Genomic DNA, 22,065 nt, shown 5'->3' with positions numbered 1-22,065 from the left:
TTTTTTGCTAGCTTATCCATGCAAATGTGTCATTAAGTTTAAGGGCCTGAAATATGTGTATTTTACACCAGATCATCTACGTTCCTTTTTAGATCTCAAAGGTTTATCTAGTGGAGGGAATGTAGCTTAAAGGAAATGCTGGGTTTTAGCGTTTAAGTCTTTACTTTTATTTCTTTGTTGTATCATTGTAATATTACTCCTATAATATCTTTGTTTTCTTTTCCTCCTTCTAATTGAGGTCTAAGGAAGAGTTAAGTTTCATACATATTTATTTTAAAGACTGCAATGTTTAATGATATTTTTCTTTTGGAACATGATTCTGTATTTCTAAATCAAGTAGTTATACTTGTAAAGTATGTTAAATTCAATAAAAATAAAGTTAAAAAAAAAAAAGTGCACCCGGTGCGATCGGTTGCTTTCCATCACCGATCCCCACCGGTGGTGCCTTGTCTGCCTGGGTGCGGATCACCCGACGGACTCTTGCACTAGGTGCTCCACTTTTCAACCTAGAGCGCTCCGCCGCCGGCGTGCCCGCATGGCGGAGCTCTTTATTGTAGAACCCGCGGCGGGGAAGGCCTCGACGTCGGCCCCGGCCTTGACCTCGGCCTCGGCAACCTCGACCTCGCCGCGGATGCCTTCAACTTTGAAGCCTGCGTCTTCGACGCCGAAGTCGGCCCCGGGTAAGTCTCCGCTTCCTTCCTCTACTCCAGGGTCCTCTAAGAAGCCGTCCTCGGGTTCCTCGACGGGGGCGGGTGGGTCGTCGGCCACGGACGTGCCGTCCATGATGGCCATCCCCGTGTTTCAGGACATGTTCCGAGCGCTTATCTCCTCGGAGCTGTCCTGTGCCTTGGCCCACCTGCAGCCGTCCTCGGCCCCGACCGCAACCCCGGCCTCGGTCACGGTGGTTGTTCCTACCTCGGCCTCGGCCTTGGCCTCGGCCTCGACTATTGACCAGCCTGTGCGGAGCGTGCGACCTCGGGACAAGGTGCGCCGGGTTTGCAGGATTTCTTCTTCCGAGTCCTCAACGGGGTCCTCCTGCGGGTCCTCGCCCTCGGGTCGGCCTCAGGCGAAGCGCTGGTCCCATAAGTCCAAGCGCCCTCGTGGGTTGCCTCGGAGGCGCGGCCGTTCCTCGCCGACCCGGGAGGTGGAGGTTCTGAAGGTTTCGGAATTCAGCCTGACTAATCCGCGGCTGCTCCATTCCCCTGCGGGGAGGGGATTGAGGGATTCCTCCCCAAGGAGGAGAAAGGCTTCGGTGCCCCGTACCCCGGGGACTTCCCCGAGGGGCTCCTCGGGAGTTCGGAGGTCTCCGACCCCGACGCGGTCCCTCGGGGCGGCTTCCTGGGGGTCGGAGGCTGGCACGGGTCGTGAGCCCAGATACTCACGTGAGGCTTCTCCGTCCTTCTCGGTGGCGCGGGCCTCTCGCTCCCCCTCCCCTCCCTCGAGGCCCTCCTCGTTTTCGAGGTTTGTGGTGGATATGGGGAAGGCTTTGGACCTGGACCTTTTAACGGGGTCCCAGTATTCCAAAGAATTTTTGGAGGAACAGGATTTACCCTCTCCTCCGCGGGAGTCTCCACGCCTGCCCTTAAACAAGGTCCTGCAACAGACCTTCTTGCGGAATTTGGATTCCCCTTATGCGGTAACGGCTGTCCCCTCAAAGATGGAATCGAAATACCGCACGGTCCCCTGTAAGGGGTTCGAGAAGGCTCAGTTGTCCCACCAGTCTTTGCTGGTGGAATCGTCGCTGAAGAAATCCCAGCCTTCTCGAGTGTCCGCAGCTGTTCCGCCCGGGCGTGAGGGGCGTACCCTGGATAAGTTTGGGCGCCGCCTCTACCAAAATTCCATGATGGCGAATAGGGTGCTTAACTACGCATTTACATTCTCTTCGTACCTGCGCCATCTGGTCAAGTCCATGCCCCGTTATCAGGGGGTCATGCCCGACTCGCATAAGGGGGACTTTGGCAAGCTCATGGATTCTCTGTCCCAGCTGCGCCTTTTCCTTTTCCATGCCGTCTACGACGCCTTCGAATTAACATCAAGGGTCTCTGCGTTCGCGGTGGCGATGCGCCGCCTAGCGTGGTTGCGCATTGTAGATATGGACCCCAATCTGCAGGAGCGCCTGGCGAATTTGCCCTGTGTGGGCTCGGAGCTCTTCGATGAGTCCCTGGAGGCGGCTACTAAACGCCTTTCCGAAAATGAGCACTCCTTCGCCTCCCTGGTCCGCCCCAAGGCGAAGTCGTCGGCTCCGAAGCAGTACCGTCCTCCACCGCGGCGCTATCCGCAGAAGTCCACGCCGGCTTTCTCCAGGCCTCCACCCAGGCGGCCCCCTCAGCAGGCCAGGGCTCCACAACAGAAGCCTCAGGCGCAAGGGGCGTCCAAGCCGGCGCCGTCTTTTTGATGCTTTGAGCGGATGGGGGCGGGCCCCCTCCGCGCTGCAGTCGACCCCGCTACCCATCGGGGGTCGGTTGAGGGCATTTCATCCTACCTGGACTCTCATCACCTCCGATGCTTGGGTGCTCCGAGTCGTCTCGGAGGGTTACTCCCTCAACTTCAGTGAAATCCCGCCGGACAGTCCACCCGGCGCGTGTCCTTCAAACAGCTCCCCCTGCTCCTTTCGGAGGCCAGGGCCTTGTTGGGTCTCCGGGCTGTGGAACGGGTGCCCCCCGACCAGCGGGGGAAGGGTTTTTACTCCCGCTATTTTCTGGTCCCAAAAAAGACCGGGGACTTGCGCCCCATTCTGGACCTCCGGAGGCTCAACAAGTTCCTTGTCCAGGAGAAGTTCCGTGTGTTATCTCTACCGGTCCTGTACCCGCTGCTGGACGAAGGTGACTGGATGTGCTCCCTGGACCTCAAGGAAGCTTATACCCATGTTCCGGTGCATCCCGCCTTAGAAACATAGAAACATAGAAATAGACGGCACATAAGGGCCCACGGCTCATCTAGTCTGCCCACCCTAATGTCCCTCCCCTACCTTTGCCCTGTGAATAGATCCCATGTGCCGATCCCATTTGGCCTTAAAATCAGGCACGCTGCTGGCCTCAATCACCTGTAGTGGAAGACTATTCCAGCGATCAACCACTCTTTCAGTGAAAAAGAATTTCCTGGTGTCACCTCGTAGTTTCCCGCCCTTGATTTTCAACGGATGCCCTCTTGTTGTCGTGGGACCCTTGAAAAAGAAGATATCTTCCTCCGCCTCGATGCGGCCCTTAAGATACTTGAACGTCTTGATCATGTCTCCCCTCTCTCTGCGCTCCTCGAGCGAGTATAGCTGTAATTTGTCAAGCCGTTTTTCGTATGGTAGATCCTTGAGTCCCGAGACCATCCGGGTGGCCATTCTTTGCACCGACTCCAGTCTCAGCACATCCTTGCGATAATGCGGCCTCCAGAATTGCACACAGTATTCCAGGTGGGGCCTCACAATGGATCTATACAATGGCATAATGACTTCCGCCTTACGACTGACGAAACCCCTTCGTATGCAGCCCATGATTTGTCTTGCCTTGGACGAAGCCTGCTCCACTTGATTGGCAGACTTCATGTCCTCACTGACGATTACCCCCAAGTCTCGTTCTGCTACCGTTTTTGCTAGGATCTCGCCATTAAGGGTATAAGACTTGCATGGATTCTGGCTGCCCAGGTGCATAACTTTGCATTTTTTGGCATTGAAGTTGAGTTGCCATGTCCTAGACCATCGCTCCAGTAGGAGTAGGTCGTGCATCATGTTGTCGGGCATTGAATCTTCGTCTGTTGTGCATTTGCCCACTACATTACTCAGTTTGGTGTCATCGGCGAATAATGTTATTTTACCTCGAAGCCCTTCTGCCAAGTCTCTTATAAAGATGTTGAATAGGATTGGGCCCAAGACTGAGCCCTGTGGTACTCCACTAATCACCTCCGTCATTTCGGAGGGGGTGCCGTTCACCACCACCCTTTGGAGCCTACCTCCAAGCCAGCTCCCAACCCATTTCGTCAATGTGTTACCTAATCCTATAGAACTCATCTTGCTCAGTAACCTGCGGTGTGGTACGCTATCGAATGCTTTGCTAAAGTCCAGGTACACGATGTCCAGGGACTCCCCAATATCCAGCTTCCCTGTCACCCAATCAAAGAAGCTGATCAGGTTGGATTGGCAGGATCTCCCCTTAGTAAATCCATGTTGTCGGGGATCCCGTAGATTCTCCTCATCCAGGATCTTATCTAATTGGTGTTTGATTAGAGTTTCCATTAGTTTGCTCACTATCGATGTTAGACTCACTGGTCTGTAGTTTGCTGTCTCCATCTTTGAGCCTTTCTTGTGGAGTGGAATGACGTTAGCCGTCCTCCAGTCCAACGGGACGCTACCTGTACTAAGGGAGAGGTTGAAGAGTGCGGACAGTGGTTCCGCCAAGACATCACTCAGCTCCCTAAGCACCCTGGGGTGCAGGTTGTCCGGCCCCATTGCTTTGTTAACCTTGAGCTTTGACAGCTCACCGTAGACACTGCTGGGCGTAAACTCAAAGTTACTAAACGGGTCAACTGAGCCAACCCTTGTCTGTAGCTGAGGGCTGAGCCCTGGCGCTTCTCGGGTGAAGACTGAGCAGAAGTATTCATTTAATAGTTGGGCTTTTTCCGAATCCTTTTCCACATAGTCTCCTTCTGGTTTCCTAAGACGTACAATCCCACCTGAGTTTTTTCTTATATCACTGATATACCTGAAGAAGGATTTATCTCCCTTCTGGATGTTCTTTGCTAGAGACTCCTCCATGAGGAATTTAGCCTCCCTGACTGCTGTTTTGACAGCTTTTGATTTGGTCAGGTAGTCTGCTCTAGAGTCCTGCTTCCCTGATTGTAAGAGATGAATGCTTTTTTTCTTCTTCTTGATCAGGTCTGAGATCTCCGCAGTAAACCACTGTGGCTTATTGTTCCTTCGCCGTTTACTTCGCCTTCCGCAAGTTTCTACGGTTCCAGGTGGGGGAGTTGCACCTTCAATACCGGGTCCTCCCCTTTGGCTTGGCTTTGTCCCCTCGAGTCTTCACGAAGTGTATGGTGGTAGTCGCGGCGGCCCTGCGATCCCAGGGTCTGTAGGTCTTTCCCTACCTGGTCGATTGGCTGATCAAAGCTCCTTCCTGGGAGGGGGTTATCTTAGCGACCCGACAGACTATCATCTTCCTTCAGCATCTGGGGTTCGAAGTGAACTTTCCCAAGTCTCAATTGTGCCCGGCTCAATCCCTTCAGTTCATCGGGGCCGTGCTGGACACGGTTCGCCTCCGTTCGTTCCTCCCTCCTCCATGGTTGGAGGTCCTGCTTCGACTCAGTTGCCAGATATCGCTGCTGCCCTCAGTATCGGCGCAGCGCCTGATGATTCTACTGGGCCACATGGCATCTACGGTTCATGTCACGCCGTTTGCCCGCTTGCACCTGAGGCTTCCTCAGTGGACGTTGGCCTCACAATGGCGTCAGGACCGGGACCCGGTCTCCTCCCCTGTGACAGTGACTCCCTCCTTGAGACGCTCGCTCCGTTGGTGGACCAACTCTTCCAATCTTTCCGGGGGTTTGCTCTTTCTCGTCCCTCCGCATCGCAAGGTCCTGACCACGGACTCTTTGGAGTAAGCTTGGGGGGCTCATCTCGACAGTCTGCGGACTCAAGGACTGTGGTCGGCGGAGGACCGTCTTTGTCACATCAATGTCTTGGAGCTTCGCACCATTTTTCTGGCTGCTCGAGCTTTCTGCCACCTGCTGCACGATCAGATAGTCCTAGTGCGGACGGACAACCAGGTGGCAATGTACTTTGTGAACAAGCAAAGGGGGACGGGCTCTTGGCCACTGTGTCGGGAGGCCCTCCACCTTTGGGAGTGGGCGGTCTCTCAGAACATCTTTCTTCAGGCGGTTTACATTCAAGGAGAGCGGAACTGTCTGGCCGACAAACTCAGTCGTCTCCTCCAGCCGCACGAGTGGTCGCTCAACTCCTGAGTTCTGCACGAGGTCTTTGACCGCTGGGGGACCCCTCAAGTGGATCTGTTTGCCTCTCCGGAGACTCACAAACTGCCTCTCTATTGTTCTCGGATGTACTCCCCGGACCGTCTCGAGGCCGATGCCTTTCTTCTCGACTGGGGAGAGAGGTTCCTTTATGCGTTTCCTCCTTTCCCTCTGATCTTGAGGACGTTGGTGCATCTCAAATCGACCAGAGCCACTATGATTCTCATTGCGCCTCGTTGGCCTCGCCAACACTGGTTCTCCCTGCTCCTTCAACTCAGTGTCAGGGAGCCTCTGCTTCTGCCTGTTTTTCCCTTTCTGCTGTCTCAGAGTCGGGATTCGCTGTTGCATCCCAATCTTCAGTCCTTACATCTGACGGCTTGGTTCCTTTCCCCTTGACTTCGGTTCCTGTTTCTCAGTCTGTAAGGGAGGTTTTAGAAGCCTCGCGCAAGGTCTCGACTCGGCTTTGCTATTCCCAGAAGTGGACCAGATTTTCATCCTGGTGTTCCTCGCACCATCTGGATCCGAGCTCGATTCCGGTGACTTCGGTCCTGGAATATTTGCTTCATTTATCCCAGTCTGGGCTGAAGACGACTTCCATTCGGGTGCATCTCAGTGCTATTGCTGCTTTCCATCGACATCTCGAGGGTGGGTCTCTCTCCCTTCATGCTCTGGTTACTTGTTTCATGAGGGGTCTTTTGAATGTTCATCCTCCTCTGAAACCTCCTCCTGTAGTTTGGGATCTTAATGTGGTTTTGGCTCAACTGATGAAGCCTCCTTTCGAGCCTATTGACAAATCTCATCTTAAGTTTCTCACTTGGAAGGTGATCTTTCTGCTTGCGCTCACGTCTGCTCGACGGATTAGTGAGCTGCAGGCTTTGGTTGCGGACCCACCTTTTACGGTGTTCCATCATGACAAGGTGGTTTTGCGCACCCATCCTAAATTTTTGCCTAAGGTTGTGTCTGATTTCCACCTCAATCAGTCCATTGTCCTCCCGGTGTTTTTTCCGAAGCCTCACTCTCATCCTGGTGAGGTGGCGCTTCACACACTTGACTGTAAGAGGGCGTTGGCTTTTTATCTTCAACGCACTCAGTCTCATCGGAGGGTTCCTCAATTGTTTTTGTCCTTTGACCCTAATCGGTTGGGACGTCCTGTTTCCAAGTGCACCTTGTCCAATTGGTTAGCTGCTTGTATCTCTTTTTGCTACGCTCAGGCTGGTCTCACGCTCCATGGTCGAGTCACGGGGCATAAGGTCCGGGCTATGGCAGCTTCTGTTGCTTTCCTCCGGTCTACACCTGTTGAGGACATCTGTAAGGCTGCCACTTGGTCTTCGGTTCATACTTTCACCTCCCACTACTGTCTGGATACTTTATCCAGGAGCGACGGCTGGTTTGGCCAGTCGGTTTTGCGTAACCTGTTTTCCTAAATTGCCATCCTCCCACCTGCCCTTTTTTGGTTGGCTTGGAGGTCACCCACATGTGAGAATATGCTGCCTGCTTATCCTGGGATAAACCACAGTTACTTACCGTAACAGGTGTTATCCAGGGACAGCAGGCAGATATTCTCACAACCCGCCCTCCTCCCCGGGGATAGCTTCTTTGCTGACTATGGAACTGAGGACCACGAGGTGGGGATGCGCCCTCTAGTGGGCAAGAAGGCATGCACATGCGTGGTGCAGCATAGCAAGCTTGAAACTTCAATCAAGTTTGCTTGAAAAGCTGTCCGCGTTGGGGCTCCGTAGATGACGTCACCCACATGTGAGAATATCTGCCTGCTGTCCCTGGATAACACCTGTTACGGTAAGTAACTGTGCTTTTCGGCACTAGATCTTCCTCAGGAGTCCACAAAACTTGACGGATAGAAGGCAAAACAATGTAACAAAAAAGCAGTAAATTCAGCAGTTGGTTAGATGCAGCTTAGAGAATGACACGGGGCAAAAATCTGTCCCCGTCACTGCCCCGTCACCGGACCACTGTCCCCTCAGTCCCCTTCACCGCCCTGTCCCTGCAGCATCCACCCTTCCCTCTCGCCACCTCACTGCCCTTCGGCATCCCTCACGCGGTCCATGCATCTCCCTCCCTCCTCCTTACCTTTGCGGCGTATTTTAAGGTTTCAGACTTGTTAAAAGCCGCCGGAGTGTTTGTGCAGTCGCGTGCGTGTGTGGGCGGAAACTTCTTCCTCTGACGCAACCGGAAGTTGCGTCAGAGGAGAAGCTTTCTGTCCACACACACACGAGACTGCACGTACGCTCAGGCAGCTTTCAAGTCTGAAACCTTAAAACACACGGTGAAGGTAAGGGGGAGGGAGGGAGATAGATTCAGGTGGGTAGGTAGGAAGGAGGGAGGGGGCTGCACGCCATCGGTGACTGCATGTGTTCCCTCCCTTAACCGTGGAGCAGTGAATGGCCTTGTCCCCATACCTGTGGTGAGCAACTTTCCCCTCTCCACCGTTTTGGCGGGTTACCTGCACCTACTTGTGGCTAGCCACGGGTAACATCCACCGTGTCATTCTCTAATGCAGCTGATAGTCTCATCATGGTGTTTTTTTAATGTTTTCTTTTTATGGTTTATTTTTTCCCCTTTTCTGTGTGGTGGGGATCTTGAGGGCCAGATTTGTGAATAAAAATGGCAGTGGAATGTTATTTCAGGTATAAGTAGTGGTAGTAATGCTTTTCTCTTTCTCTTCTGTTTCACTACAGGAAACTAAAGCAAGGCCTTTTGCCAAGCCTGGAGGATCTCCTTTTCTATACCATTGCAGAAGGACAAGAAAAAATACCAGTTCATAAATTCATCACTGTAAGTTACTTTTTACATACAGGAAGCAAAGTAATTCTTATTTCTATGCGTTAGTATGCTGGATTAGAGCAGTGTTTATCCCAGGACAAGCAGGCAGCATATTCTTGACTGATGGATGACCGGCACCGACGGAGCCCCGGTACGGACAATTTTAGAGTGATTGCACTCTAAGAACTTAGAAAGTTCTAGCTAGGCTGCACCGCGCATGCGCGAGTGCCTTCCCGCCCGACAGAGGCGCGCGGTCCCCAGTTTCTTAGTTTCCGCGGAGCTAAGAAGACGCGTGTTTCCAACGGCTGTTGGACTCTCTTTTTTCGCCTTCCCGCTCGCGTAATTTTTCTCGTGAATTTATTCACGTTTTATTCTTTTCTTATTTTCTAAAAAAAAAAAAAAAAAGTCTATTTTTTTTTACTTTTTTCGGTCGGCCCCGGCGGGGCCTGTTGGCACCATCGAAGCCTCGGGCTTCGATTTTGCTACTGCCGTTTTTCCCTTCATGCCCCCTTCACCGGGTTTTAAAAAGTGTCAGCGGTGTGCACGCCCTATTTCTTTATCTGACCCGCACAAGTGGTGCCTTCAGTGTTTGGGTCCGGACCATAGGGCAGAAACGTGCACCTGCTGTAGTTCTCTTCAAAAGAGAACTTTGAAGAATCGCCAAATTCAACAGCGGATTCTTTTCGGTGCCGCTATGGAAGTTCCACCGGCATCGACTCCGGCGACTTCCTCTAAATCGGCACCGGTGGTTTCGACACCGCAAGAGGTCTCTTCGGTATCGCACCCTTCAGGTAAGCTGGCTAAGAAGCCATCCCCTTCTGTTCTTGGCCCACCAGTCGAACAAGCAGTGAGCCAAGTCCTGTAGACTGCGATCCGGCCCCGCAAACGCTCCGCTCCCATAGAAGTCACTGCCTCTTCATCGGCATCGACTTCGCCTGAGCGTCGAGCTGCACTGCAGGTACCGAGCAAGAAAAAAGCGGTACCGGTGCCATTGGGACCGTCTCTGGATGAGCGTATAGCATCCATCCTTCAGGTCCAGCTTAAGGAGCAATTACAACACCTGCTCCCGGCTCTGCTAACTCCGAACCTTCCGGTGTCGGTTCCCACTGAGCATACGGTACCGATCGTCGACCAGCCTATGTTGTCGGCATCGACGTTATCGGCATCGCTTAAATCTGCCTCTTCCATCTCTATGCCTATTTTATCGGCAGAGCCTAAGTCTCTTCGATGTACGGCTCACTCGGCCTCTGATCCGGTACCGCTCTCTGACACCCGTCCCGCTTTACAGTCACCGGGTACGGTGTCGATGCGTTCAGGCAAATCGATACGCAAAACCAGGCATACCGAATCCTCTACTCCTTTGTCTCAGGGCCGTCTTTCATCGGTACGTGATCCTGATTTATGGGATGACTCCGATGATCCCCTTGGTACCGAGGAGGATTTTTCATTGGATGAGGCTGACCCATCGGTGCAGGATCCTGCTAGTAAGCCAGAGCACTCTTCCTTCACTAAATTTCTGAGGGAGATGTCAGACACCCTTTCTCTCCCCTTGGAGTCTGATTCTAAAAAGTCAAAAGCATTCCTAGAGGCTTTGGACTTTGACCAACCTCCCAAAGAATTTTTAAAGTTACCCCTTCATGATATATTAAGGGAAACTTTTTACAAAAATCTGGAAACTCCTCTCACTATTCCAGGAGCTCCAAGGAAATTGGAATCACTTTATACAGTTATTCCTATCCCAGGGTTTGACAAACCTCAACTTCCACATGAATCTTTGCTGGTGGAGTCAACCCTCAAAAAATCTGCAGGCTCTAGTGTGTATGCCTCTGTCCCTCCTGGCAGAGAAGGCAAGGCCATGGACAAATTTGGTAAACGACTTTACCAAAATGCTATGTTGGCCAACCGTTCAGGTAACTATGCGTTTCAATTTTCCTTTTACCTGAAACATCTTATCCAGCAGATGGCCACTTTTCAGAAATATATTCCTGACCGCAAGCTTTCTGCTTTTCAACAATGCACTGTCAGTCTCTTGCAACTCAAGAAGTTTATGGTCCGTTCCATCTATGACACTTTTGAACTGACATCCCGAGCTACTGCTATGGCTGTAGCGATGAGACGATTGGCATGACTTCGCGTCTCAGACCTTGATATGAACCACCAGGACCGCCTTGCCAATGCTCTCTGCCTGGGTGATGAGCTGTTTGGAGAATCTCTAGATACCACCACTCAGAAGCTTTCTGCTCATGAGACGAGGTGGGATACTTTATTGAAAAACAAAAAGAAACCCCCTCCTCCTCGTCCTTTCAGGCAGCAGACGTTGTATCAGCGGCGTTTTTCTGCTTGGCCGATTCAGCCTCGGAGGCAACGGCAGCAACAACAACAGGCTCGCCAACAACAGCCGCCTGCCATAAAGCCTGTTACTCAGCCTAAACCGACTCAGCCCTTTTGACTCGCTTCTCCAGGGCATTGCCAGTCTTCCTCCCTCATGTCCTCTTCCGCAGCCTATAGGAGGTCGACTAAACATTTTTCTGACTCGATGGGAAGTAATCACCACCGACCAGTGGGTGCTCTCTATCATAGCCCATGGCTACTCCCTCAATTTTCAGACTCCTCCGCCGTTAGACCTGCCAAAAGAGTCTGCTTCCAACAAGTCTCAGTCCTTCCTTCTAGCTCAAGAGGTTCAATCCCTCCTTCTTCTCAATGCCATCGAAGAAGTTCCTCAAGATCAGAGAGGTCAGGGATTTTACTCCCGGTACTTTCTAGTTCCCAAAAAGACCGGAGACCTCAGACCTATGTTAGATCTCAGAGATCTCAACAAATGTTTGGTCAAGGAGAAGTTCAAAATGCTCTCTCTTGCCACCCTCTACCCTCTTGTCTCTCAGGGCGACTGGCTATGCTCCCTCGATCTCAAAGAGGCTTACACACATATTCCTATCCATCTGACGTCCAGGCAATATCTATGCTTTCTCATCAATCAAAACCATTATCAGTACAAGGTGCTACCCTTCGGTCTGGCCTCCTCTCCCAGGGTATTCACCAAGTGTCTGATTGTGGTAGCGGCCTATCTCCGCTCTCACAATTTTCAAGTCTTCCCTTACTTGGATGACTGGCTGATCAAGGCTCACTCTCCTCAGACGGTTCTGCTTGCCACCAACCAGACCATTCACTTCCTTCAACTGTTGGGTTTCAAAATCAATCTACCCAAGTCGCACCTCATTCCAACCCAGCGACTTCAATTCATTGGAGCCATTCTGGACACTGTTCTGATGCGGGCGTTTCTTCCATCCAACCGCCTTCAGACCATCCTTCATCTCTGTCGGCAGGTGTTTCAACAGATTACCATTTCTGCGAATCACATGATGGTGCTATTGGGGCACATGGCTTCGACAGTACATGTTACCCCCTTCGCACGTCTCCACCTGCGTACTCCTCAATGGACCCTAGCGACCCAGTGATCTCAAGCGACGGATCCTTGCTCTCAACACATATCTGTGACCTCGTCTCTTCGACAGTCGCTTCTTTGGTGGTTGACATCGTCAAATCTATCCAGAGGTCTACTGTTCCATCTACCTCCTCATCATTTCGTGACCACCACAGACGCATCCCCTTATGCCTGGGGAGCTCACTTGAACGAGTTCCAAACTCAGGGGTTTTGGACTGCCCGGGAAAAGAAACACCACATCAATTTCCTGGAACTCCAAGCGATGTTTTATGCCCTCAGGGCTTTTCAACATCTTCTCTTTCCTCAAGTACTGCTCATTTGCACAGACAATCAAGTTGCAATGTACTACATCAACAAACAGGGAGGGACGGGCTCTCGCCTGTTGTGTCAAGAAGCCCAACGGATTTGGTCTTGGGCGACAGCTCGTCACTTATTCCTGAAGACTGTCTACATTCAAGGGGAGCAGAATTCCTTAGCAGACAATCTCAGCAGAATTCTCCAACCTCACGAATGGACTCTCGACCCCTCGACTCTCCAGTCCATTTTCGCTCAATGGGGCACTCCTCAAGTGGACCTTTTTGCAGCTCCTCACAATCATCAGCTGCCCCTGTTTTGCTCCAGACTCTTCTCACCTCACCGTCTGGCACCCGATGCATTTCTCCTGGATTGGACCAATCTCTTCCTCTATGCATTTCCTCCTCTACCGCTCATGCTGCGGACATTGTTCAAGCTCAAGAGGGAACGAGCCATCATGATTCTCATCGCTCCACAGTGGCCCAGGCAACATTGGTTCTCCCTTCTACTTCAACTCAGTTCCAGGGAACCCATACCTCTTCCACTGTTTCCTTCTCTGCTTACTCAGCATCAACAGTCCCTACTGCATCCCAACTTACAGTCTCTGCACCTGACAGCTTGGTTTCTCTCGGGCTGACTTCGGCTCATTCACTCCTTTCTCAGCCTGTCCGTTCTATCATTGATGCTTCCAGGAAACCGGCCACTCTTCAGTGTTATCAACAGAAGTGGTCTCGGTTTTCTTCCTGGTGCCTCTTACATCACCATAATCCCATGTCTCTAGCAGTGGGACTGGTGTTGGACTATCTTCTTTCCTTGTCTGACTCTGGCCTTAAATCTACTTCTATCAGAGTTCATCTTAGTGCCATTGCTGCCTTTCATGAGCCAATTCATGGAAAACCCCTCTCGGCTCATCCTTTGGTTTCTAGATTCATGAGGGGCCTTTTCAATGTGAAACCACCTCTCAAGCCCCCCCCCCCCTGTGGTTTGAGATCTCAATGTGGTCCGTTCCACTTTAATGAAGCCTCCTTTTGAACCTTTGGCCACAGCACATTTCAAATTTCTCACTTGGAAAGTGGTCTTCCTGATAGCTCTCACTTCTGCCAGGAGGGTCAGTAAGTTGCATGCACTAGTGGCCGATCCACCTTTCACTGTTTTTCACCATGATAAGGTGGTTCTCCGTACACATCCAAAGTTTCTCCCTAAGGTTGTGTCTGACTTTCATCTTAATCAGTCCATTGTCCTACCTGTATTTTTTCCAAAGCCTCATTCTCATCCAGGTGAACAGGCTTTGCATACCTTGGACTGTAAACATGCTTTGGCTTACTATCTTGAACGCATGAAACCTCATAGATCATCTCCTCAACTGTTTTTGTCTTTTGATCCTAACAAGTTGGGTCATCCTGTATCTAAACGCACCCTATCCAATTGGCTTGCTGCTTACGTTTCATTCTGTTATGCTCAGTCGGGCCTGACACTGGAAGGTTCTGTCACGGGCCACAAAGTTAGAGCTATGGCAGCATCTGTAGCTTTCCTCCGTTCCACTCCTATTGAGGAAATCTGCAAGGCTGCTACTTGGTCCTCAGTTCATACTTTCACATCTCACTATTGTCTAGATGCATTCTCCAGACGGGATGGACACTTCGGCCAATCTGTTTTACAAAATTTGTTTTCTTAATGGCCAACCTTCCTTCCATCCCTCTTTTTGTTAGCTTGGAGGTCACCCATCAGTCAAGAATATGCTGCCTGCTTGTCCTGGGATAAAGCACAGTTACTTACCGTAACAGGTGTTATCCAGGGACAGCAGGCAGATATTCTTGCGTCCCACCCACCTCCCCGGGTTGGCTTCTTAGCTGGCTTATCTTAACTGGGGACCGCGCGCCTCTGTCGGGCGGGAAGGCACTCGCTCATGCGCGGTGCGGCCTAGCTAGAACTTTCTAAGTTCTTAGAGTGCAATCACTCTAAAATTGTCCGTACCGGGGCTCCGTCGGTGCCGTCACCCATCAGTCAAGAATATCTGCCTGCTGTCCCTGGATAACACCTGTTACGGTAAGTAACTGTGCTTTTTCACTGTAAGGCTTAGAAGTCTGTTGTAGCTCCCCTAAACCTTAAGGAGGGGATTCATCAATGGGCGCTAACCGCTTTAGCTAGCAAATGCTAAGCACAAAAGATGCCCTTTTTATTCCTGTAGGCATCTCTAGTGTTTAGTTTATGCTAATTGTTAGGGGGGAGGGATCATCAACAGGAGCCAAGTGTGGCTTCCTAACTTGAGAAGGTAGATAAGAGAATACTGAGCAGCTGTTCTGTTTTCTTTTGGCATCATTTTCAGCGACCTTGAGCTGCATGGTATTTGATTGGTGGGATAAATAGGTGGGGGTTGAGATGGGTGCATTGTATATTGGAGGACAAGTGAAGGAGAAAGATGCCAGGGAATGAAAATATTGAGAGAGAATATGTTAAATGAAAGGTGTGAGAGATGTTTTGTGTGGAGTGGGGAACAGATTATTTTATGTCGTTGCCACAGGCTAGCTATTTTATAAGAGGGATTCACACAGTTTTGTCCAGGGTGCTTGCTACTTTGTTGGCAACAGTCCTGGCTTTTGCTTTTGACATTTTTTTGCCAGTGGCCCATTGTTGAAAAGTAGTGCAGGTAATTTGATTATAATGTCAATTACAGTGGAATACCGATTATTTGAACTCCAGTTATCTGGGTTGCTTTGGGGGGGGGTCAGAGTTTATATTCCCCCCCCCCTGCCGAAGTACTATTCCTCTTACTCTTCCTCCAACTAGTGTTTCTTCTCTGCTTCTGCCACTGCTGCTTTCAGCCCAGTCTAGCCCAGCATTCCCTCCCCCCGAACCAGGAGACTTTCCCCTACCATCAGCACGCCCCCTGCAATGATTGGACATTTCCCCCGACAAGAAAAGGCAGAATTCTCCTTCCTCCCTGAACATGTACCACCAACCCCTCCTGCACCCACTGGAAAGACCCCAGGTCAACCTTGTTTTCCTGGTGGTTTAGCAGCAGCGCTGGGACAGGAGTGATCCTTCTCGCTTCTGCCCATGTTCTGTCAGCAACAGAAATAGCTGCCGAGACTGCCCCTGGAAGTCTCAACAGATATTTTGTCGCTGACATGCATGAGCAGGAGCAAGTAGGATCGCTCCTGTCCCAGCGCTGCCGCTAGACCACCAGGGAAACAAGGTAGGTCTGGGATCTTTCCTGTGGGTCCATGAGGGGGTTGGTGGTGCCTGTTCAGGGAGGGAGGGGGGAACACTGCCTTTTCTTATCAGGGGGGTGGTGTGCTGAAGGTTTGTTATGTGTTTTTCTGTGTTTTTTTTTTTTTAAATTAAAAACAAAAGAAACAAATTAACATCCAGTTATCCAGATATTTGAATATCCAGATTAATCTCTGCTGAAGATAGTCCAGATAATCGGCATTCCATTTTATTTTTCACACAAACAGTTTTTATGGTATCAGTGTTTTCCTAAAACAGATATTTCTTGCAGTAAACATTAAAAAATCTAAAATATAGAGCTAAACTATGGTACTGTGTATTACAGTGCTTAAAAATATTTGTTTTTAATTTTAGCAACATTGACTTTGTTCAATAAAAATCACCCTGCTGTTGCTTTTTTTGTTGTTGTTGTTTGCAACAGGCATTAAAATCTACAGGATTACGGACTTCAGATCCAAGGCTGAAAGAATGCATGGACATGCTCAGACTGACTCTTCAAACCACTTCTGATGGTGTGATGCTGGACAAGGATCTATTCAAAAAGTAAAATATTTCTATATTTTAACACTTTTTATAGTAGACTGAGGCGCCTGTACTGGAATGGTTTGCTTATCCTGGGACACCTATTCTGGAGAGTTTTCAGGATGCATTTAGGGCTAGATTTACTAACCCTCCGATCCGTGTGTGATCTGTTTCTGTTTGCATGCAGGCCGATGAATTCACTAAAGGCCTGCATGCAAATGGAGACGATCATTGGCACGCCCCCAGCCAACTGCACGGTTCGCTAAAGCCCTGACAGTAGTGACAGGAGAAACAGCCTCCTGTCACTGCTGTCAGGGCTTCTGCTGGCTTTTTACCTTTTTTATTTAATTGGGCAGATATTTTGTATGTTTTACACATGCAAAATATCTGCCCGATTTATATATATAAAAAAAAATTTACCCCTCCTCCCAACAAGTGCCCCGAACCCCCTCCCTCCCCGAACCCCACAAAAAAATGTGCCCTGCAGCCTGCTCTCTGCTGCCCTGAAGCTCTGCCCCGACTCTCCCACTTTCGCCCCAAATCTCTCCTGCCAGTCCGCTCTCGCCCGAATCTCTCCTGCCATCACGCTCTCACCCCAAATCTCTTCTGACCTTCCCCGCACTAGGAACCCGTAGTTTTAACCCAAGGGTTAAAACCACGGGCTCCCCGGCCTAAAAAAAAAGTCGCTGCTCAGACGCATGTTACACCCCCCCCCCCCCGTGCTGATGCCCCATAAAAGGCAGGAGGGATATTAACTCCCTCTTGCCATGTTAAACCCTTCCTGACCTGGCTGGGCCCTGCCCACCTCCCTCCCTGTTGCAAAATCTAGTTTGGCCGGGTCCACCCACCCAAAAACAAACTGCAGGAGGGATGCCAACTCCCTCCTGTCACCCACCCCCTGGTCACTCCCCTCCCCATTCCAGGCCCCCTTTCTACCCCCCTCCCCGTACTTTAGCGGAGCAGAAGGGGTGCTCAACCCCTCCTGCTCCAATGCCTTCTGCGCTTCAGGTACCTCCCCCCTTGGGAGGGGCCTGAGGTGCTTGAACCAATCAGGGCCTTAGGCTTCTCTCTGTGCATCAAGTGATGCACCGGAACGGGGCTTAAGGCCCAGCAGACACGTCGCTGGACCTGGAGGAGCAGGAGGGACTGAGCACCCTTTCTGCTCCCAAAATAGAAGTACTGGGAGTCGGGCCGCAGGTGGGGTGGGAGGCCTAAGGAGCAGGAGGGATTGAGCATACCTCCTGCTTCCAACTTTTTAGGGTCGGGGGAAGGAGGTGAGGGCCGGGGGAGGGGGGGCGGCGGCAAGGGCTGTGCTGGTCAGGGGGGTGGCAGGAGGGAGAGTTGGCATCCCTCCTTCATATTCGTGCGGGATGGGGAGGGCAGCATCAGGAATGTATTTTTTTTTGTTGTGTTTTTTTTTTTAATCGCCGATGGCAGGAGGGAGTTGGCATCCCTCCTGCTTTTTTCTTCTGGGGGGGGGGCACGTTTGTGTGTGTGTGGGGGGGGGGCACATGTTTTTGACAGGCCTGCCTGTCTTTTACTCACTCTTTTTTGAAAAAAAATGAATAAAAAAGACAGGCAGGCCTGTCAAAAAATCTGCAGACCTGTCGGTAACTCAGTTACCTTACTCAAACTCCTATGTTAAGGCCAACTCAGTTACCGACAGGTCTGCAGCAGTCAGGATTGCCAATAGTAAACCTGATTCGAAATAGAAAAACAATTGTTAGTGAATCAGCCGCTTGGCTATTTTGCATAGGGTTTTGCTAATTTGCATGGGAGGGTCGAGATCGGATTGTTACAGGCTTTAGTGAATGGAGTTGAAGGGAAATTGGTCGCAAAGGGCTCGCAAACCAATCGGTACACGATCGGTTTGCTTAGTGAATCTAGCCCTTAGTTCCTTGAACTAACTGAAAAGTTAACTCAATTATGTTGGATAGATATACTGTAATGTAAACTGTAGCACAGTTTAATCTGTCTAGCATAGTTGTTTTTTGATTTTTAAAGTGGAAAGATGGGTGTTCATGGAAACTGGAAAAAAATAAAACTTAAAACAGAAATTTTAAAGATTAATTCCAGTGCAATAGGTGAGACATTCTAGAATCTAGACGGTAGGTTTATTTCCCTTAAGTCGCATGGTTGCAGAAGGAATCCACTTCTGATTTTTCACTTTGTCTCTATAATAATTCACTGTGTAGTTTAGCGCCCTCTACAGTTTTTTTTTTCCTTCTGAATGCATGGATGCTGTTTGTGTGTGTTCTGCACTCTCCATTTTATTGTCTTAATTTGATGTAATTTCGTCCCCTTTCTGGGTAATTTAGTGCTTGGAGCGATTTTAAAGCTCTACTGCTTGAGAATTCACAGACTTCGGTCTATAGCTGACAGGCTGATCCCTCTGGATACCTTTGGCCAGCCTGCATAGTTTTCTCTGGAGCTCAGGGCTGTCCCTGAGGTGGTTGCACCTTCAGTTAATCAAGGGTCGAGCTGTTAGGCACCCTTGAGAGGCTCAAGGTACCAGCTGTGTTGTTGCGCCTTCGCCCGTTCCAGTGTGCATCCGATGGTCTGCAAGGGTGGAGGTATAGTCAGACATTGGAGTCTGACTGGTAGCCCAAAGATCAGCTTTGTAGGAGCATTTCCAGCACTGTGGCAATGAATATTCTCATTCAGCTACTGTGAGAGAGCTGAAAGCTGGCTGCAGCACTTTTAACTGATCAGAAACTATCGTACTGTGACCGGATAAGCTCGGTGGTAAGAAACTGCTTTTATAAGTGCCACAATTCATTCTCTCATTATCTCCAGACTGGATTACTGAAATTCTTTATATAAAAACATCACCCAGATTCAACTAAGGCAGGAGTGTCAAAGTCCCTCCTTGAGGGCCGCAATCCAGTTGGGTTTTCAGGATTTCCCCAATGAATATGCATGCAGTGCTTTCATTGTATGCTGATAGATCTCATGCATATTCATTAGGGAAATCCTGAAAACCCAACTGGATTGCGGCCCTCGAGGAGGGACTTTGACACCCCTGAACTAAGGCGTCTGCAGTTAATCCAGAATACATCTATAACACTCTTAACAAACTCCCAAAAATTCAACCATGTGACACCCCTATTACAAAACGCTCACTGGCTGCCAATTTCCCATTGGATCACATATAAAATAATCTTGCTCTGTTTTAAAACATGACAGTCAAACTTACCGGCATTTCTTGATAGACTCCTAATTCTTAGTCAAAGTTTGCTCATAATCCCCTCCTTAAAAATAATTAATACTCGAAGAAACAAAATTTTCACAACTTATGCACCGCAGCTATTGAATAAGTTACCTTCTCATCTCGGAGAAGTACAAAATCTTGATCGGTTTAAGAGCTCACTAAAGTCCTTCTTATATAGAGATGCTTTTCAAACATAAAACCAAAAAAATGATAGTGCTCTTCATAGAAACTCAAACCTCAGGAGGTTTCAGACATTTTCCCTGTTACCCATTTTATACTACCCTTACTTGTTTCTTTCCTATAATTATTGTATTTCAATCCCAGCCCCTATTTTGTATCACGTTGGTCTTGTTTTGTCTTAGTATATGTCCGTAATCTGTAATATTTTATCCCCAATTTTTAAAATTGTACTTTGCTTAGAAATATTATAAGCAATATAATCAAATTTTAGATAAACCTGAAACCTCTCAGGTCACAGTGAGTACACAGGCTGACAGCCTGTGAGAGACATCGGGGTGGTGTGAAAAATGGAGCTTTGAGTGTTTTTGAATGTTCCCCCCCTCCTGAAAAATCCTAAAATCGCCATTTTCTGAGTTTGGGAAATGTGAAAAAATTGTGATTATGGGTGTAAATTTTGTGATGGCAGCCATCTTGGATTTTTAGCGATTTTATTTTATAAAGCTCCCTGCTTCTTCAAAACTGCAAATTTTGTCTGGAAACTTTCTGGGATGGAGTCCTTGAGCTTTCCTCTTGTGGATTCTTGCCAGGATTGTGCAATTTTATTGCTGTTAAAGTGTTTTTGTGCCACGTGGCGCAGCCGGGGGGGGGGGGAGGGGTGTTCGCAGTGCCCAGCTTAGCCTCTCTCCTGCTGAAGCAGGTGACCAAACACTCAGCTAGCTCAGCAAGGCTGCTTCCATGGGTTTTGGGGCTTGGTAATTCTTTCCACCAGGCTGCGGACCTGCGCAGCCTCAGAAGAAAAGAAGTTTAGCCACCTTAATGTGACCTATGCCCTAGGAGCCAGACACCTTTTTCAGAAATTTTGAAATTTTTCGCTCTGGATTTCGCTCTTGATTTTCGCTGTATTCTCCCCCTGCACAGTCCCAGTCCGCCTACAATGGCATCTCTCGGTGGCATTACTCCTTTGGACTTGTTCTAGACTCACCCTGCCGCTAGGTTTGCCCTGCCTGACCCTGATCTGGGGGTTCTGGATATGGATGGTTTGCTTGCTGACCCCTTATTTATAGGTGCAGCTTGTCCCGGGACAGGAGTTCAGGGACTGTGTGCTGGATCTGTGGATTCCTCTGTGGGCACCTGGAATTGCTCTCACTAGCCTGCACCTATTTGAATTTGCAGCTTTGCCAGATCTTCTTCCTGAATCTTTACAGGAGGTCTTTTTGGTCACTCAGCCAACTCCGGCTACTTCTTCCTCCTGGCTTTGTGTATCTTGCTACCCTCCTCTGGTACCATTATATGTGCGATCTGGTCTCGGAGCAGTTTAATTCTCCGGAGAGTGCTCTGGCTTTGCTAGAGCTATGCCGTGCTGGGATTTTATGGCACGGGAGTGTCAGCATGCAACTTTGGATCAGCCTAGGGCAGATTTTTGGTGGTGCAAGTGTCAAAATGCCTCTTTCCCCCAATATGGGTGATTTCATATTGGAAGATATACAGGACTACCATGTAGATATTAAAGCTGCTTTGGCGACGTCTTGTGCCACTTGCGCATGTCATGCTCAAAAGCGCTCTCTGGAAAGTGAGGCGCTGGTTCCCTCTCTTCAGCTTTTTTTGGACGGGCACATTAAGGTCACGAGAATCACAGATGTCCAGTACACTGGGGAATCCCTTTGGGTTAATTTGGCCAGAGGGAAAGACAAATGCTTGTATCTTGGCATAATTTACAGACCCCCAAGACAACAGGATGACCTAGATATGGAAATAATCGGAGATATAGAAAATATCACCTTGCGTGGGGACACAGTATTGCTAGGTGACTTCAACATGCCTGATGTGGATTGGGTTACACTTACCTCTGCTTCCGGAAGCAGCAGGAGGCTATTAAACACTATGAAGGGAGCAAGACTCAGGCAACTGGTGTTGGAACCAACAAGGGATCAGGCAATACTGGACCTGATACTTACCAATGGAGAAAGTGTCACAGAGGTCTCGGTGGGCGACACATTGGCCTCCAGTGACCACAACATGGTATGGTTCAATCTCAGGAAAGGTTTCACTAAATCTACCACACTGACCAAGGTCCTCAAATTCAAGGACACAAATTTCAAAGAAATGGGAGACTTCGTTCACCAGGCGCTACAAAGCCAAGCTGAAACTGATAATGTGGAAGAAATGTGGTCGACTTTGAAAGCCACCATACAAGAAGCAACAAACCGCTATGTTAAATCAGTAAGTAAACAGCGAAGGAACAATAAGCCACAGTGGTTTACTGCAGAGATCTCAAACCTCATCAAGGAGAAGAAAAAAGCATTCATCTCTTACAAAAAATCAGGGAAGCAGGACTCTAGAGCAGACTACCTGACCAAATCAAAAGCCATCAAAACAGCAGTCAGAGAGGCTAAATTCCACATGGAAGAGTCTCTGGCAAAGAACATCCAGAAGGGAGATAAATCCTTCTTCA

At 49.5% G+C, this 22,065-nt stretch overlaps 1 protein-coding gene across 3 annotated transcripts in view; it reads left to right on the top strand.

The window, feature by feature from the left end:
- Positions 1–22,065, top strand: part of GLS (glutaminase) — a 281,149-nt gene that overhangs the window by 28,495 nt on the left and 230,589 nt on the right. For all 3 annotated transcript variants that reach the window (XM_033944403.1, XM_033944405.1, XM_033944404.1), the window contains exons 2-3: positions 8,649–8,745; positions 16,122–16,243. In XM_033944403.1, coding sequence (XP_033800294.1) covers positions 8,649–8,745; positions 16,122–16,243 — 219 coding nt within the window. The remainder of the gene's footprint in view (positions 1–8,648; positions 8,746–16,121; positions 16,244–22,065) is intronic.

Source organism: Geotrypetes seraphini, chromosome 5, assembly GCF_902459505.1.
Source record: "Geotrypetes seraphini chromosome 5, aGeoSer1.1, whole genome shotgun sequence".
Taxonomy (NCBI): domain Eukaryota; kingdom Metazoa; phylum Chordata; class Amphibia; order Gymnophiona; family Dermophiidae; genus Geotrypetes; species Geotrypetes seraphini.
Note: the sequence above shows the minus strand (reverse complement) of the source record. Positions and strands in the feature narration are given on the sequence as shown.